The sequence below is a fragment of the Mandrillus leucophaeus genome, unplaced genomic scaffold, assembly GCF_000951045.1.
Source record: "Mandrillus leucophaeus isolate KB7577 unplaced genomic scaffold, Mleu.le_1.0 Scaffold599, whole genome shotgun sequence".
Classification (NCBI taxonomy): domain Eukaryota; kingdom Metazoa; phylum Chordata; class Mammalia; order Primates; family Cercopithecidae; genus Mandrillus; species Mandrillus leucophaeus.
In genome coordinates this window covers 2,077,718-2,094,982 of record NW_012106463.1, presented here as the reverse complement: position 1 = coordinate 2,094,982, position 17,265 = coordinate 2,077,718, and the positions used below count along the sequence as shown (strand labels likewise).

Below are 17,265 nucleotides of genomic sequence, written 5' to 3'. Positions count from 1 at the left end.
CTCAAGACATGAAGATTCTTTTAAGTCAGTTACTGTGTAAAATGAAGACCTAAATTCTGAGGGAAGTATAAAGATAATGAGAACATGGTTCAGTCTTCTCTGTAAGGTAAGGAAGGTCCATGCAGGAAGAAATGGAATGAATACTTACTGATGAGCATCTACTGTGTGCCAAATATTCGTAATAAATACATTATATCATTTTATTTTCATATCACCTCTGTGAAATACACGTTAAAAGCACCTTACAAATGAGGAAACTGAGGTACAATTTATTAGGCTGTGGTGGCAATGTGTGACTAGTTTATAAGGGCTTTAGTGTCAGATGCCCTGGCTTTATATCTGAGTTCATCTCTTACTATTAAGCCTTGAATAAGTGACTTAACCTCTTGTAAGACTGTAATCATCATCTTTAAATGACGATATTAACAGTATTTGCCTTAGAGTGTCATTGTGAACATTGTAAATGTCACGGAAAAAGCACTCATGGTTATACCTAGCACAAGTAAGCACTAAGTTAGCTATTTACCATTGCCTGAGACTACATAGCACATAACTAGCAGATGTGATTCCATACTTTCCTAATTCTAAACTGAACTTCTGCATCATACCTGGTTACTTCTGTAGGTTCCTGAGATCCTGGAGGTAGAGAATAGAGCTGGGGACAGGTAACATTGATGGTGTACTGAGAATCTGGGAGAGGAAAGTAAGGCAGGGGGCTGGTATCCCTAACCGTTTTGAGGACAGCATTCAGAACTGTTAAAAGACAAACTATAATTTTAACTCAATCTTGATTTAAGAGAAAGCCTATACATTATTAGCTGACTGGAACATTCATCAATGTGGAAGGAACAAGTCACAAATAAAACTACTTACTTTACCCAATACATAGCAGAAATATTTCACCTCTGATACTGAGTTTCTAAAGATAGTATATTTTGGTTCTCTTCCCTTTCTGATATCCCTAAAATGACTTTTTGTCTCCCACATTATTTCTCACTTAACCAGAAAAGTTTCTGACAGGTAGCAAAATATCACTATCAACTTGGCATTTTGTTGTTGTTGTTTTTCTGAGACAGGGTCTCACTCTGTTGCCCAGGCTGGAATGCAGTGGCATGATCACAGTTCACTACAGCCTTGACCTCCTGGGCCTTATCAGTCCTCCTACCTCAGCCTCCTGAGTAGCTGGGACTATAGGTGCATGCTACCATGCCCGGCTAATTTTTGCATTTTTTGTCGAGACAGGGTTTTGCCATGTTGCCCAGGCTGGTCTTAAACCCCTAGGCTCATGCCATCTGCCTGCCTCAGCCTCCCAAGTGTTGGGATTACAGGTGTAAGCCATCGTGCCTGGCCTGAAGTTGTTTTTAAAAGAAGAAAAAGCAAGTTTTCTATTAGTAAGTAAAGAGCTTGATGTATCTGCCAACTATATTAACTTCCTTCTCTTTGTTCTCATTTATGAATTACCTTGCAAATAGAAAAATAGCCAGGTGCAGTAGCTCACGCTTGTAATCCCAAAACTTTGGGAGGCCAATGTGGATGGATTGCTTGAGCTCAGGAGCTTGAGACTAGCCTGGGCAACATGGCAAAACTCTCTCTACAAAAAATACAAAAATTAGCTGGGCATCATGGCATATGCCTGTGGTCCCAGCTACTCGGGAGGATGAGGTGAGAGAGGTGGAGGTTGCAGTGAGCCGATATCGCACCACTGCCAGACCCCGTCTCAAAAAAAAAAAAAAAAAAAGGCCAGGTGCTGTGTCTCACACCTGTAATCCAGCATTTTGGGAGGCCGAGGTGGGCAGACCACGAGGTTGAGATTGAGACTATCCTGGCCAACACGGTGAAACCCCGTCTCTACTAATAATATATAAAAATGAGAGAGTGGGGACGTCCTGCTTCGGAGCAGGAATCTTCGTTGCGCCAGCGACTAAAAAGAGAATTAAATATGGGTGATGTTGAGAAAGGCAAGAAGATTTTTATTATGAAGTGTTCCCAGTGCCACACTGTTGAAAAGGGAGGCAAGCACAAGACTGGGCCAAATCTCCATGGTCTCTTTGGGAGGAAGACAGGTCAGGCCCGTGGATACTCTTACACAGCCGCCAGTAAGAACAAAGGCATCACCTGGGGAGAGGATACACTGATGGAATATTTGGAGAATCCCAAGAAGTACATCCCTGGAACAAAAATGATCTTTGTCGGCATTAAGAAGAAGGAAGTAAGGGCAGACTTGATAGCTTATCTCAAAAAAGCTACTAATCAGTAATAATTGGCCACTGCCTTGTTTATTACAAAACCAATGTCTCGTGATTTTTTTATGTGTACCATACTTTAATAGATCTCATACACCAGAATTCAGATCATGAATGACTGACAGAATATTTTGTTGGGCAGTCCTGATTTAAAACTACGACTGGCTTGTAGTTAAATGAGTATGTTCAGTTTTTGAATTTTAATAGTAATTCCAATTCAGTAAATGCTATCACTGTTTACCCTTTCTAAAGATATGATTAGACTTCATTAGTAATGTTCAGCTTTTCACAAAGATGGTGAGTGCCATCTTAAAACTTACTGGAGATTGGTTTTATATTTAGATTTATATAGCTGGTTATGTGAATATATTTAAATACTGGGGAAATTCCTTCACTGTCTCAGAACCAAGCAAGATTCACCTGTGTTTTGTGTTCATTTGCCTCTTAAAGGCAAGGGTTGAAGATAAATAAGGTAGCAATGTCTAGAGTTTTGGCCTTAACGATGCCAATCTAATTATAATTCCCTGTATTTAAAATGGTTCCTTTTACTTATTGAAAGGCATTTTAGTATGGTTTATGTGTAATATTAAAGATTATTCAACACTTCTCACATCTTATAAATCTATTAAGGTCATATGCTTTTAAAATAGTAGCAAGTTAAACTTCACTCTTGAATTCTTTACAGTCTAAGTCAAACTAAGTTATAATTTAGGATTGTCTTTAAACAGCCATTCAGAAACATAAAACTGTAGAACTGTGTATTTGTGATTGGGAATGGTGCTTTTGTCAACTTAAAAGGATTAAAGTAGCGGAGATACACACAAATTTTAAAATTATGTGTGATCACAAGACTAAAGATAATTAAAAAGAAAACCACACAAAAAAAATATATATGTGTGTGTGTGTGTGTGTGTGTGTGTGTGTGTGTATATAAAAATTAGCTGGACGTGGTGGCACACGCCTGTAGTCCCAGCTACTCGGGAGGCTGAGGCAGGACAATTGCTTGAACCAGGGAGGCTGCAGTGAGCCGAGATTGTGCCACTGCACTCCAGCCTGGTGACAGAGCCAGACTCGGTCTCAAAGGAAAACGAAAGTTAAAAAAAAGAAAAATCATCTTGCTTTTTCTTAATTTTTTTTTTTGGATGGGGGGATCTCTTTGTTGCCCAGGCTGGTCTTGAACTCCTGGGCGCAAGTGATCCTCCCACCTTGGCCTCCCAAAGTGTTGAGATTACAGGCATAAACCACCATGTTCAGGCTCCTTTAAAAAAAAAATTGAAATTTGTTTTAAAAGACAGGGCGTCTCACCCTGTCACCCAGGATGGACTACGGTGCCACAATCATAGCTCACTGCAGCCTTGAACTTCTGGTCCCGAGAATTTCTCCTGATTCGGCCTCTCAGGCACATGCCACCATACCAGGTTAATTTGTAAATTTTTTTTGTAGAGACAGGGCCTCAACTATGTTGCCCAGGTTGGTTTTGAATTCCTGGCCTCAATCCACCCTCCGGCCTTGGCCTCCCAAAGTGTTGGGATTACAGGCGCCAGTCACCACACTTGGCCCTTTTTCTTCTTACAAAACAACTCAAAGTGCCAATCACTTCTAATTGTAAAATGAAAAATCATGCATAGAGCTCCCTCTAGTGTTGTGACAGTGCAATGTAAGCCATTTACATTGTAAGTTTTACAGGTTTATCCACATTCAATACATTAATATATTAAGCTTTCATTTGGTATTGAACAATGTTTATTCCCTTACCAGACATCATGGTCCTAACTATATGGTGTCTTATAATGTGAACAGCTACTACTCTTGAATGTATATCCTAAATAATAGGGCGTAAACAGCTTCTCTCAACAATGTGCTATCCAGTTCAGTTCACATTACATGCACAAAGCTAATGAAATGCTAATGAAGTAAACAGTTTAATGTATCTGACAACTGTGTTAACTTCTCTTTGTTCTCCTTATTTATAAATTTAAGAAAATAGCAATGTGAGGCAATCTGATTCCCACAAAAATGGCCTGAATATGTCAGGCAGGCAACTTTCTAACAGTATCAACAGAGATATATTCTAGGATGTACACAGGCATAATTCCTTCAGATTTGAAATGTGATACTGGTTGACTGGGATTACAACACTAATATCATGAACACACTAAGTCAATTTTCCTGTCCCATGTATTGCCAATAGGTCATGGAAAAAGGATTCCCTGGTAAAGTAAGGTTAGGATATACTGGGTTAAACCAAACTGATCTGCTTTCCTCTCAGAATCTCTGGTATGCTAATGTGCATCATGAATCTCCAGTGCAGGACAGTTTGAAGCTTTTCCCCAACTTATTTGACTATGGAATTACTTTTTCACTCAGAATATCTAATGACATCTAAGGAAGCTAATGTTCAGTAAAACAGAGTTTGGGAAATTATGATCTAATTCAAACAAAGTTGCACCGGCTCCTTTGCTCTCATTGCAAATCTCTACCCTTGAATCGACATCCCTTCTCTGCATTTCCAGTATATCTTTCCCATTTGATAGGCCCTGGCTTTTTTCTAAGATCTCAGTGCTCTGGAACCTCAAATGCCCTGTAATCTTCTAGGCTTTTTTTCTCTTTTTTTTAGAAGCAAGTGGCTTCACAGTTTATGACATCATACAAGGTATCAATCTCTTTATACTCCAAACCAATCATTTCATTCTTATTGAAATAGGAGATGCTGCTTTCAGTTTTTCACAGGCCTTATCTAAGGACTCATAGGGAATGCAGCCTGAAGCCTAGCTGGTAGACAAGTAATAGTCTTAGGTGTAGACTCAGCTAAAAAATCAGACTACCTCAATCACCTCCAATGAAGGTAAAGGCCAAAAGGAAAGCACAATCAGACTCCGGGAAACTTAGCTTGCAAATGCATTTGGAATTATACTGCAGTGTGATGGTACCCAGCCCTAGTGTGAAGTGAGCAAAAGGAGAGGAATGAGTAAGGCACAGAGGCAAAGAGAAAAAGGCAGCTTTTTGAATCCTCTCTAGTTGAATCCTCCCAGTACCAGCTTCAGTAATTGGTTAGAACCAGTTTAATTCCTAACAAACACACCCCAAACTAAGTGTGAATGATTAAAAAATCTATTTTGGATTATCTCTACTCTTCATTGTGATTCAGGATAATTAAGAACAGTATGTCCGCTGGGTGTGGTGGCTCACGCCTGTAATCCCAGCACTTTGGGAGGCTGAGGCGGGTGGATCACCTGAGGTTGGGAGTTCAAGACCAGCCTGACCAACATGCAGAAATCCCATCTCTACTAAAAAAATACAAAAATTAGCCAGGCATGGTGGCACATGCCTGTAATCCCAGCTACTCGGGAGGCTGAGGCAGGAGAATCGCTTGAACCCGGGAGGCGGAGGTTGCGGTGAGCTGAGATCGCACCGTTGCACTCCAGCCTGGGCAAAAAGATTGAAACTCTGTCTCAAAAAAAAAAAAAAAAAAAAAAAAAAGAACAGTATGTCTGTTTCAGTCAGGGTACATAATACTTCTTTAAACTGTAGGGCGATCTGTTTTCTCAAGTTATTTTGATACCTTCTCCCTGGAGCTAAATTCGAGAGAAAATCCCTTCAAAACATGATAATGCATTTTTAGGGAGAGCAATGTTTGAATATTAAATAAGTAAAAAACAACTAAGTGAATCAAGGCCTACCTTATTTTATATCATTGAATTTGTAAATTCTCTTAATAAAGCTGCATATATTCACAACTCAGTAATTTAAATTTGTAATAGAAATTTATAACCCAACTAAAAGAAATCCATTGTCACATAACTAAAATTATGTAATCATTTATTTATAAAATAACAAAAATGTATGAATAGATCTGTTTATTGTACTGTGAAAAGGTCTTGGTACATGAGAGAAACATATACTTTGAGGATAGCATTCAGAACTGTTAAGACAAAAGACAAACTATAATTTTAAACTCAATCTTGATTTAAGGGAAAGGCTATAAATTATTGGCTGAAATGCATTCAGCATGAACTCAGATTCTATATAACATATAAGCATGAAAGAGTACAAAAGATGTTGGAGTCCAGTAAGCCCATAACTAAATTAACTGTAAAGCTTCAAGGACTTTTTATTTTTATATACTAGTTTTCTTCTGTGACAAGTTGATTTTATCTCCAAGACTTAAGGCCATTCCCTGTAAAGAAAAATGAAGATATTTATAATTATTTAAACTATGTACAATCAGTAGGTTATTCCATATCATTAAGCCCCGATTCAATGACACCATTATCAACAATAAAACCAAGGACGTACCAAACAGACTCACCAAAACTTTGCTGGGTTAATTACCTTTTAGTGCTAGATTTTCAAGCGGTCACTAGATTTTTTTTTTTTTTTTTTTGAGACGAAGTCTTACTCTGTCACTCAGGCTGGAGTGCAATGGCACGATCTTGGCTCACTGCAACCTCCACCTCCTGGGTTCAAGCGATTCTCCTGCCTCAGCCTCCCGAGTAGCTGGGATTACAGTTGTGCGCTACCATGCCCGGCTAATTAGTCACTAGATTTACACCTTGGCTTTCAAAAAATTCTAGAGAACCCATTTCACAAACACCCCATAGGAATCAATCTGGTTTTAGGCAAATATCCCAGAATGAGGGGCCCAAAAGGTGAGAAATTTTAACGAGAAAAGTTATACTTCTATTCAGATAATATTATTGTTATATGTGTATATGCATGTAATGCTAAAAAGATATTACATATAGAAATAATAAAGTCATAAATTCCTCCCCCCTTGTCAGTCCAGAGATGCTCTCAAAAAAAAGGAATTGTTACCTGACTCTTTGCACGAATTCTTATATGGCCGGTAACAGCAGCATCTGGTCCCTGGTGAATTGGCTTCTCAATGCTGACATTTGCAAGTGCATCTTCACCAAATATGGAACGAGCATAAAGGTTGGCTGCCATAAAGCCACAATAACCAGAAAGGGCCTGGAAAAAAAATTGTGATAAATTCATTACCAGATACCTACATAGAGGCAAAACAGCATAGACGATTTTTTTTTTTTTTTTTCTTGAGACAGAGTCTCACTTTGTTGCCCAGGCTGGAGCTAGAGTGGAGTGGCATGATCTCAGCTCATTGCAACCTCCCCCTCCTAGGTTCAAGCGATTCTCCTGCCTCACCCTCCCGAGTAGCTGAGATTACAGGCGTGCACCACCACACCTGGCTAATGTTTGTATTTTTAGTAGAGACTGGGTTTCACCTTGGCCATGCTGGTCTTGAACTCCTGACCTCAAGTGATCTGCCCACCTAGGCCTCCCAAAATGCTGGAATTACAGATGTGAGCCACCACACCTGGCCCCACAGGTTATTTATCACTTAAAACAGTACTTAAGTGGTGGTGGTTACACAATCTTATGAGTTTGTCAAAACTCAACTATACAGGTAAAAAGTGTGAATTTTACTGTGTATTATACCTCAGTAAATCTGACGTTAAATAGTTCTTATTCTGATTTGTATTTATATATTCTGTTTACTTAACGTGCTTGACTGCCACCCATATCAGACCTTAAGTGCCATGAAGGAAGGGACTACTTTTGTTGGACTCAGTATATGCTAAATAAAGTAATATATAAATTAAAACTTACCTGTTTGGTAGCAGACATTATTTTATTTATAAAATGAATATTATAACATTATAGAAATTTTACATAAAGAAAAAAAGTTCCTTAGCGCTCCAGCTTCATTTTTTTTTCTAGTTTTTCTCATACACACACAAACATAGCAAAAAGTATTAGAGCACATATATTTTAACCAACAATCAGAGCCCACGGAAGAGCTCATGGACATTTTCTAATCCAGTATTACAAATAAACGATTTTATTTAATTTATCTTTTTGAGAGAGTTTCACTCTGTCGCCCACGTTGGAATGCAGTGGTGCGATCGCGGCTCACTGCAACCTCCACCCCCTGGGGTTCAGGTGATTCTCCTGCCTCAATCTCCCAAGTAGCTGGGATTACAGGCACACAGCATCCCGCCTGGGTAATTTTTGTATTTTTAGTAGAGACGGGGTTTCACCATATTGGCCAGGCTGGTCTCAAACTCGTGACCTCAGGTGATCTGCCCGCCTCAGCCTCCCAAAGTGCTAGGATCACAGGAATGAGCCACCATGCGCAGCATAAACTATTATAGAATGTGCCTCTAGCTGAATGGGGGAGAAGACTGAAAAGAAAAAAAAAAATTAATCTGACTATTCGGTTGGGTCACTGCACTAGGATGGCATATTCCAATAGAAAGAGGTAAGCAGACTCAAACATTCCATGGGATAACCTCTTTTAGACACCCCAGAATGGCACTGCATGTTGAATAACAAAAATGTGCTAGAGGAAATACAGGAAGGCCAGGAACCTACTCTACCATTCCATCAGATTTCAGAATTTCCTAGTCAAATTTTACCTTTTCTGGAGTCAGGCATTTCATATTGGTTGACTTTAATATGTGCTGTAAGTAGTCATTTAAATCAATCATATTGGTGTTAACTGTCACCTGTAGAGAGGAAAAAAAGTCAAGGAGATCATAAATCTTACTATGAGAAAGCTGTGAATCACTGGTATGTCTTATTAAAAACTTGTTCCAACTGTTTAGGTTGGAAAGAGTAGACACCAAGAAACTAAATAACATCTATAAAATCCAACAAGCTGTAGGTTGGTATCAGTACTTCCCAATAAAGATACCTTCACAGAGATTCAGTATGAAACACACAGAATATTTCTTTTTTTTTGAGACAGGGTCTCACTCTGTCACCCAGGCTGGAGTGCAGTAGCATGATTTCAGCTCACTGCAGCCTCAACCTCCCATGTTCAAGTGATCCTCCCACCTCAGTCTCCGAAGTAGCTGGGACTACAGGCATGCACCACCACACTGGGCTAATTTTTGTTCTTTTTTGTAGAGATGGAGTTTCACCATTTTGCTCAGGCTGGTCTAGAACTCCTGAGCGTGAGCAATCTCCCTGCCTTGACCTCCCAAAGTGATGGGATTACAGGCATGATATGTGCTCAGCCTCATATAGAATATTTCTAATAAAAGTCAAGGCTCCTCAACAGACCATGAACTTTGTAAAGCCTTTTTTGGGCACTAGATTAAATGGTAAACTCTTGGTCATACATAGAAGGGATGGAATATTATCTATAATGTCTAAACCTATCAGATTAGCTATAGAACTGCTACTCTAATCAATTTATAACAGCAAATTACCAAACTACTTACATGATTTTTAGTTAAGGCTAATTTGCAAGAACAGATACTGAAAGACTATTTGCTTTTCATGTTAAACACTTTTTAGCGAGATTAATTTTATTAGCAGACTCCTCAACAGCAGGCAAAAGGAAGAAAGATAAAGGAGTATAAGAAAATCTCCCAAGGACTAACTTTGTTCTCCCATTCAAATTCGGCCCACATCTGACGGAATTCTGCATCAGTGCAAGTTGCAGGCTGGATATAGTCCATGATGTCAATGTGAATATCACTGAGAACCACACAATTTCTGTCACTTGCTGCTCCAGAGACATCATAAACTGCAATTACACATACAAAAAGATTCGCAATCACTGGGGCAAACTTGAATTTAAAAAATCTTAATATCCAAATATCCAAATAACTACACTATTAACAATAAGATTGTTTATATAATACTTATTATGTACAGTGCTCTATTCTGCATGCTTTCCAGATATTACTTGTTTAATACTCCCATCAATTCTATTGACAGTATTATTATTTTCCATCTTACATAAGAGGACATGAAAGCACAGAGAAGTTAAGTAAGTTGTTCCAGACCACATAACTGATAAGTGGTGGGGATAGGATTCAAACTCTGGCACACTTTGTTTTTTGTGGTTAAACAAATAATTCAATTCAGTGAGTACTTACATAGCAGTTGCAGCATACTAGGCACTGCAGTGGATATACAAGTAGATGATGTTCCCATAGGAGGTGCTTAACTAATACTTTTGAATAAATATTGCTGACCCACACTACTTAATGATACAAGATTACTCATCCCTCAGTATTAATGGGGAATTGCTTCAAGGACTCCCTATGGATACCAAAATCTATAGATGTTCAAGTCCCTGATATTAAATGGCATATATTTGCATAACCTATACACATCTTCTCATATATTTTAAATCATCTCTAGCTTACTTATAGTACCTAATACAACATAAATGCTACGTAAATAGTTATACTGTATTGTTTAGGATATAATGACAAGGAAAAAAGTCTATATATGTTCAGTATAGACACAATCATCCATTTTTATTTCTTAAATATTTTTAGTTCGTGGCTGGTTGAAGACATGGATGTGGAACCCATGGATAGGATACAGAAGGCTGACTATATTTGCTTCTATGACCATCTCTTCCAAAGTAGAGTTATAATCTGATTGGAGCCTACATTCCTCTTTCTAGGCTCTTTTCTTGACATTCTTACACTCTTTCAGAGAAAACTGAGGCTACCAAGAATAAGCTCCTTTAATTTCAGCCCCACATCTAAAAACAACTCTCTCTCTTGGAATCCACTCTCATATCCTTCCCTCTCATACGTATCAGAGAAGTACTGCCTCTTTTCTTCAAGATTAATACTTCCTGCCATCTGTGATTCCTGCTTTGGTCCAGGACCCCACTCCAATCATTATCTCTTTCATTCTTATGTCTTTACTTTCCCATTCTCTACCAACTTTCTTCCCTTATAGTCTATAAATATACTTGAGGTTCTCTGTTATCTTCAAAAAATAAATCCTCACTCATTCTTGCCTTCTCTTCTTGGTACTGCCCTTTCTTTTTTCTATCAAAGCCAAGTTCCTACACTCAGAATAGTCTACACTACCTGTATTTCTTCATGTCGTATTTAGTCTTCAACCTACCACCAATGACCAAGATGTCCCACAAGAAATGTTTTAAAATCACTAATAGCCAAAACCAAAGGACCTCTCTTTCAGACTCTAATAACTAAAGTTATTTTACCTTGTGGAGCTTCAGGTTTCTCCTTACTTTTCTAACCACACTTCAGATACCTTTGTAGGCGATTCTCCTTTGACCAAGCTTTCAGTGTTGCTGTTTGCTTGGATTCTGTTTTCGTATCTCCCCTCTTTTTAGTCTTTATGCTCTCTCCAGGTGATTTCTTCTATTCCTATGGCTTTTAAACAAATACTTATCTCTAGTTTATTTTTACTTATTTATTTTTGAGACGGAGTCTTACTCTGTTGTCTAGGCTGGAGTGCAGTGGTGCGATATTGGCTCACTGAACCTGTCTCATGGGTTCAAGCTATTCTCCTGCCTCAGCCTCCCGAGTTAGCTGGGACTACAGGCGTGCACCACTATGCCCAATTAATTTTGTATTTTTAGTAGAGACGGGGTTTCGCCATGTTGGCCAGGCTGGTCTTGGAACTCCTGATCTCAGGTAATCCGCCTGCCTCCATCTCCCAAAATGCTGGGATCACAGGCATGAGCCACCACACCTAGCCTATCTCTAGTTTAGACCTCTTGTTCGTGTCCCAGACTCACATCAAACTGTCCCTGAATATCTTTAGACACTTTAAATACCGAACCTGCTCAAGATTTAACCTATTATGTCTCTCTAAAGTTTGTTCATCTCTCCTGAATTTCCTGTTTTGGTGATGACATAAACAACCCAATAAACCCAATCTGGAAATCTGAGGGTTACTCTAGCCACTTCCTCTTCAATCATTAACCTTATCTTTAACGTTATATTCGTCCTTCTCTCCATTCCACTACTGTGTTGGCTCAAGTCCTCTGTCATCTCTCACTTGGGCTTCTATAATAGTCTACTAATTAATCTTCCTGCCTCTTCCAGTCAATCTTCTATAGTACTGTCGCAAAAAGATATAAGGTATAAGTCATTCATTTGTAATTCCTCAATGTTTCCTCTCTCCACAGATAAAATCTGAAATCCTTAGCATGACAAGTAAAATATGGCTCCCACTAACCTTCCGAACTTCATTTTTTTTTCCGCCATCATCCTCCAACCCACTCTGAACTCCAAGTATATCAAATCATTTTGCATTTGTTCTAACTGCATCCTTGTCTATCTGTAGTCTTCTACTGAGTACTTGCTCCTCCATGAAGCCTTTTCTAACCTTTTCTCCCAATCACCCACCACTCTGAGAACTGACCAAATCCCTTTATGGATTCCTACCTTACTTAGTACAGGTATACTTATTTTTTTCACAGCACTTACCATTACATATTGCACATATTTATTTTATGTATCTGTTTTCCCTTACTCGACCATAATCTCTCATTTGTTCCTCAACATGGTAGCCCTATCCTTATGACAGAAACTGCAATAAAATAAGCTTATTGACTGAATGACTCTATATAAGCTAATCCCTAGGTCTGAGATGCCCTTGTGTGTCTAGCAACAAATGACTCAGGTAAAATATTATCCTTTGATAACATACCATCTCCCTTTATAAAGCCTTCCACACTGTTAGCATTTTTTTTCCTTAACCTCAAAGCATACAGTATATAAACCATCCTGTATTGCATTGGACTACAATTATATATTGCCTTAGCTAGCTCCTCCTTTTGCCTAACAGTTTCTTGAGGACAGTGACCCTATCTGGTTCATTTCTGTACATCCAGAACATAGTACAATGCCTGGTACCATAGAAAGTGTCTCATAAATTATGAATAAATGGATTTAGATCCTCTCCTCATACAATGTCCCCAGCTACTCACTATAGAAATTCTTCAGTAAAAATATTCAACCATTACATGCCATAAAACAGCACCTTACCTATATTACCAAAAATTATTCCATTTTCTGTTGATGCTACTTTGACGTTAGCTTTAATATTTGCGAAATCATGAGGAGCAAGAGTCAAAGGAGATGGCTTTTCCACAAGTTTCAGATCCCCTGAAAGAGTTGGGATATGGTTAAAAAAAAAACATACACACACACACACACACACACACACGCACACACACATTAACCATAAAACCTTAAATGTATGCAGCTTAATAGTTTCTAGGAAAATAAGGACAAATATGAGAAGAGTATGAGTGTCAAATATAATGAGGACAAAATAAAGAAACCACTTAACCATCTTTATTATTCACTATCAATACGCATATTTTCTTTTAAAAGGTAATAGGCATCTCGGAGTAATTCCATATTTAATTTGTGGGAAGGGAGGATACTTTGAGCCTACCATTTATTTATTTATTTTGAGATAGGGTCATGCTTTGTTACCTAGGCTGGAGTGCAACTGCATGATCATAGCTCACTACAGCCCTGATCTTCCAGGCTCAAGCAATCCTCCTACCTCAGCCTCCTGAGGAGTTGGGACTACAGGAGTGGCCCACCACACCTGGCTAATTTTCTTGATTTTTTTGTAGAGATTGGGGTCATTTTATTTCAATGAATGAATGCAAACTTCTCAAAAAGCTTAAGTCTTAAACTATACATTTCATTATAAAGAAAGATAAAACAATCTGCAAAAAGACTTGTAAATGCTTAAGAAACATGTTTTTTTATACAGCCATCAAGCTATGCTGAGGACAACAGGGCAAAAGTATGTTTTCCCCTTGATATCTTGAAGTTCCTTAACTCTTGCATAAGCCATATGAAATCTGATGGGGGTACTGCACTGTTCCCATATACAATTTTGTATTTTCCAACTTCAAAACCAAATGTGGAGGTAAGCCGTCTGACTCATGTGTCTTTATTAAGAAAAAAAATACATCTCATATTGCTAAATGTGATATGATTTATTACTTTGGTCACATGTGGTATTTAACAGTTATGCATTCAGAAAATAACTTAGTTCTGTAATGAAGCAATTAGAAATAAACTAAGTGAGCTACCTGGTCAATCTGTGACTTAAACAGCTTGTACGATATCTAGAAATACTGACGTTTGCTATATTAAGCTTATTAAATGAATCCATCTGAATGTGCCAAGAGCATAAAAAAGTCAGTATGACAAGAGGTTCAGAAAACTGGAGTTTAAGGGAACTAAATGATAAATGAAAAACTAAGCTTTGATTCAAAATGTCAGAAAAGGTTCAAGAGAGAATTTTTATTCTGAAACCTGTGCACCTCCCTTAATCTGTCATAAAGATCTACTATGTGACAATCTCTTTCCTGAATGGTAAATTTCCTCACCTAGTGTAGCTAATTCTAATGTGCAATTCTGCAAAGTATCACTGGTTTGGTTCACAACGAGTACATCCAGGACAATATCATATTGGTTGACGTGAACGTAAGCTTCTGCATATACAGGATCTGAGAAACCTGTCAACTGGGTGACCTATCAAAATAAAAACAAAGACATAATAAAATGACAGATGCAATTTCACCAAACATATCCTAGCCAAATGACTAAGTCTGGTAGGTTATTAACAGAGTTGCTTAGAAGTCATTTTGAGATAGGTAAAATAAAATTGTTTTGTAATGCAGAAATGGAAATTGAAAACAGAATATTAGAAATAACAGGTCCTAGAGTTTAAGATGACATCCAGACATCTATTTGTTTTTAAGCTCAATAAGTCAGTATAAGGTATTATATATGTTGACTTTTGAGCTTATAAGTTCAATAGCAGAAAAATGTTAAATATATTTAGCAAATACATTAAACATTATCCCAATTTAACCAACTAAATAAATTTGGATACACTTTCATTTAAATCCCTCAGTAAGTATCTAAACTCACTACTTGATCTATGAAACTCAGGATACAAATAAAATCCAAATCATGTGGTAGTCTTTGCTCCACAAACTGAGGAACTAAACAGATTATATAGTAAGAAATGATTGTAATGCCACAAAGATAAAATTACAAATGCCCTCCCACTCCAAATTTAAACACACCCAAAGTATAGCACTTTAAAAATGTAATACTGTCACCAAAAGCATAGGCAATAAAAGAAAAAATAGATTAAACATCAAAATTAAACACTTTTGTGCATCAAATGTCATCAACAGAATGAAAAGGCAACCTACAGAATATAAGAAAATATTTGCAAATCATGTATCTGATTAGGCGGTTAGTTTACAGAATATAAGAACTCCTAAAATTCAAACAAAAAAACCAAACAACCCAATTTAAAAACAGGCACAGGACCTGAACAAACATTTCTCCAAAGAAGATATATGAATGGCCAATAAGCACATGAAAAGACACTCAACATCACTAATCATTAGGAAAATGCAAATCAAAACTACAGTGAGATACCACTTCACATACCCATTAAGATGGCTATCATCAAAAAAACAAAACAAGTATTGGCAAGGATAAGGAGAAATTGGAACTCTTGTGCACTGCTGGTAAAAATGTAAAATAGTGGGGGCGCCCAATGGCTGAATAGGAACAGCTCCAGCTTCCAGTTCCCAGCGTGAGCGACACAGAAGACAGGTGATTTCTGCATTTTCAACTGAGGTACCAGGTTCATCTCACTGGGGCGTGTCAGACAGTCAATGCTAGTCCGCGGGTGCAGCCCAACCAGCGAGAGATGAAACAGGGCGAGGCATCGCCTCACCGGGGAAGTGCAAGGGGAAGGGAATTCCTTTTCCTAGCCAAAGGAAATTGAGACACACAACACCTGGAAAATCGGGTAACTCCCACCCTAATACTGCGCTTTACCAAGGGTCTTAGCAAACGGCACACCAGGAGATTATACCCCACACCTAGCCCATAGGGTCCCACGCCCACAGAGCCTCCCTCATTGCTAGCACAGCAGTCTGAGATCTAACCGCAAGGCAGCAGCGAGGCTGGGGAAGGGACACCCGCCATTGCTGAGGCCTAAGTAGGTGAACAAAGCCACTGGGAAGCTCGAATTGAGTGGAGCCCACACCACAGCTCAAGGAGGCCTGCCTGCTTCTGTAGACTCCACCTCTGGGGACAGGGCATAGTTAAACAAAAAGCAGCAGAAACCTCTGCAGATGTAAATGTCTCTGTCTGACAGCTTTGAAGAGAGCAGTGGTTCTCCCAGTACGGAGGCTGAGATCTGAGAATGAACAGACTGCCTGCTCAAGTGGGTCCTGACCCCTGAGAAGCCTAACTGGGAGATATCCCCCACTAGGTGCAGACCGACACCTCATACCTCTCACGGCTGGGTACACCCCTGAGACGAAGTTTCCAGAGCAAGAATCAGACAGCAACACTCACTGTTCAGCAATATTCTATCTTCTGCAGCCTCCGCTGCTGATACCCAGGCAAACAGGGTCCAGAGTGGACCTCAAGCAAACTCCAACAGACCTAAAGCTGAGGGTCCTGACTGTCAGAAGGAAAACTAACAAACAGAAAGGACACCCACACCAAAACCCCATCAGTACGTCACCATCATCAAAGACCAAAGGCAGAGAAAAACCACAAAGATGGGGAAAAAGCAGTGCAGAAAAGCTAGAAATTCAAAAAATCAGAGCGCATCTCCCCCTCCAAAGGAACGCAGCTCATCGCCAAAAACGGAACAAAGCTGGATGGAGAATGACTTTGACGAATTGAGAGAAGAAGGCTTCAGTTGATCTTCTCAGAGCTAAAGGAGGAACTATGTAACCAGCGCGAAGAAACCAAAAACCTTGAAAAAGGAATGGATGAATGGATAACTAGAATAATCAATGCAGAGAAGATCTTAAAAGAACTGATAGAGATGAAAACCATGACACGAGAACTACGTGACAAATGCACAAGCTTCAGTAACCGACTCGATCAACTGGAAGAAAGAGTATCAGTGACTGAAGATCAAATGAATGAAATGAAGCAAGAAGAGAAGTGTAGAGAAAAAAGGGTGAAAAGAAATGAACAAAGCCTGCAAGAAATATGGGATTATGTGAAAAGACCAAATCTATGTCTGAATGGTGTGCCTGAAAGGGTTGGAGAAAATGGAACCAAGCTGGAAAACACTCTGCCGGATATCATCCAGGAGAACTACCCCAACCTAATAAGGCAGGCCAACATTCAAATTCAGAGAACGCCACAAAGATACTCCTCGAGAAGAGCAACTCCAAGACACATAATTG

The 17,265-nt window shown here is 38.9% G+C and overlaps 2 protein-coding genes across 2 annotated transcripts in view; one reads left to right on the top strand and one right to left on the bottom strand.

Annotated features, from left to right (window-relative positions):
• The first annotated feature begins 1,872 nt into the window (after positions 1 to 1,872).
• On the top strand, positions 1,873 to 3,121 carry LOC105553485 (cytochrome c). Its single transcript, XM_011999572.1, has one exon. It carries the CDS (start codon positions 1,940 to 1,942, stop codon positions 2,255 to 2,257), a length of 318 nt encoding a protein of 105 aa, XP_011854962.1. The 5' UTR covers positions 1,873 to 1,939; the 3' UTR covers positions 2,258 to 3,121.
• Positions 3,122 to 6,041: 2,920 nt separating this feature from the next.
• COPB1 (coatomer protein complex, subunit beta 1) overlaps positions 6,042 to 17,265 on the bottom strand; it is a 50,978-nt gene continuing 39,754 nt past the window's right edge. The window contains exons 16-21 of the mRNA XM_011999580.1: positions 14,413 to 14,557; positions 13,043 to 13,162; positions 9,653 to 9,798; positions 8,681 to 8,770; positions 7,059 to 7,214; positions 6,042 to 6,420 (exon numbers count right to left, since the gene is read on the bottom strand). Coding sequence (XP_011854970.1) covers positions 6,361 to 6,420; positions 7,059 to 7,214; positions 8,681 to 8,770; positions 9,653 to 9,798; positions 13,043 to 13,162; positions 14,413 to 14,557 — 717 coding nt within the window. The 3' untranslated portion in view covers positions 6,042 to 6,360. The remainder of the gene's footprint in view (positions 6,421 to 7,058; positions 7,215 to 8,680; positions 8,771 to 9,652; positions 9,799 to 13,042; positions 13,163 to 14,412; positions 14,558 to 17,265) is intronic.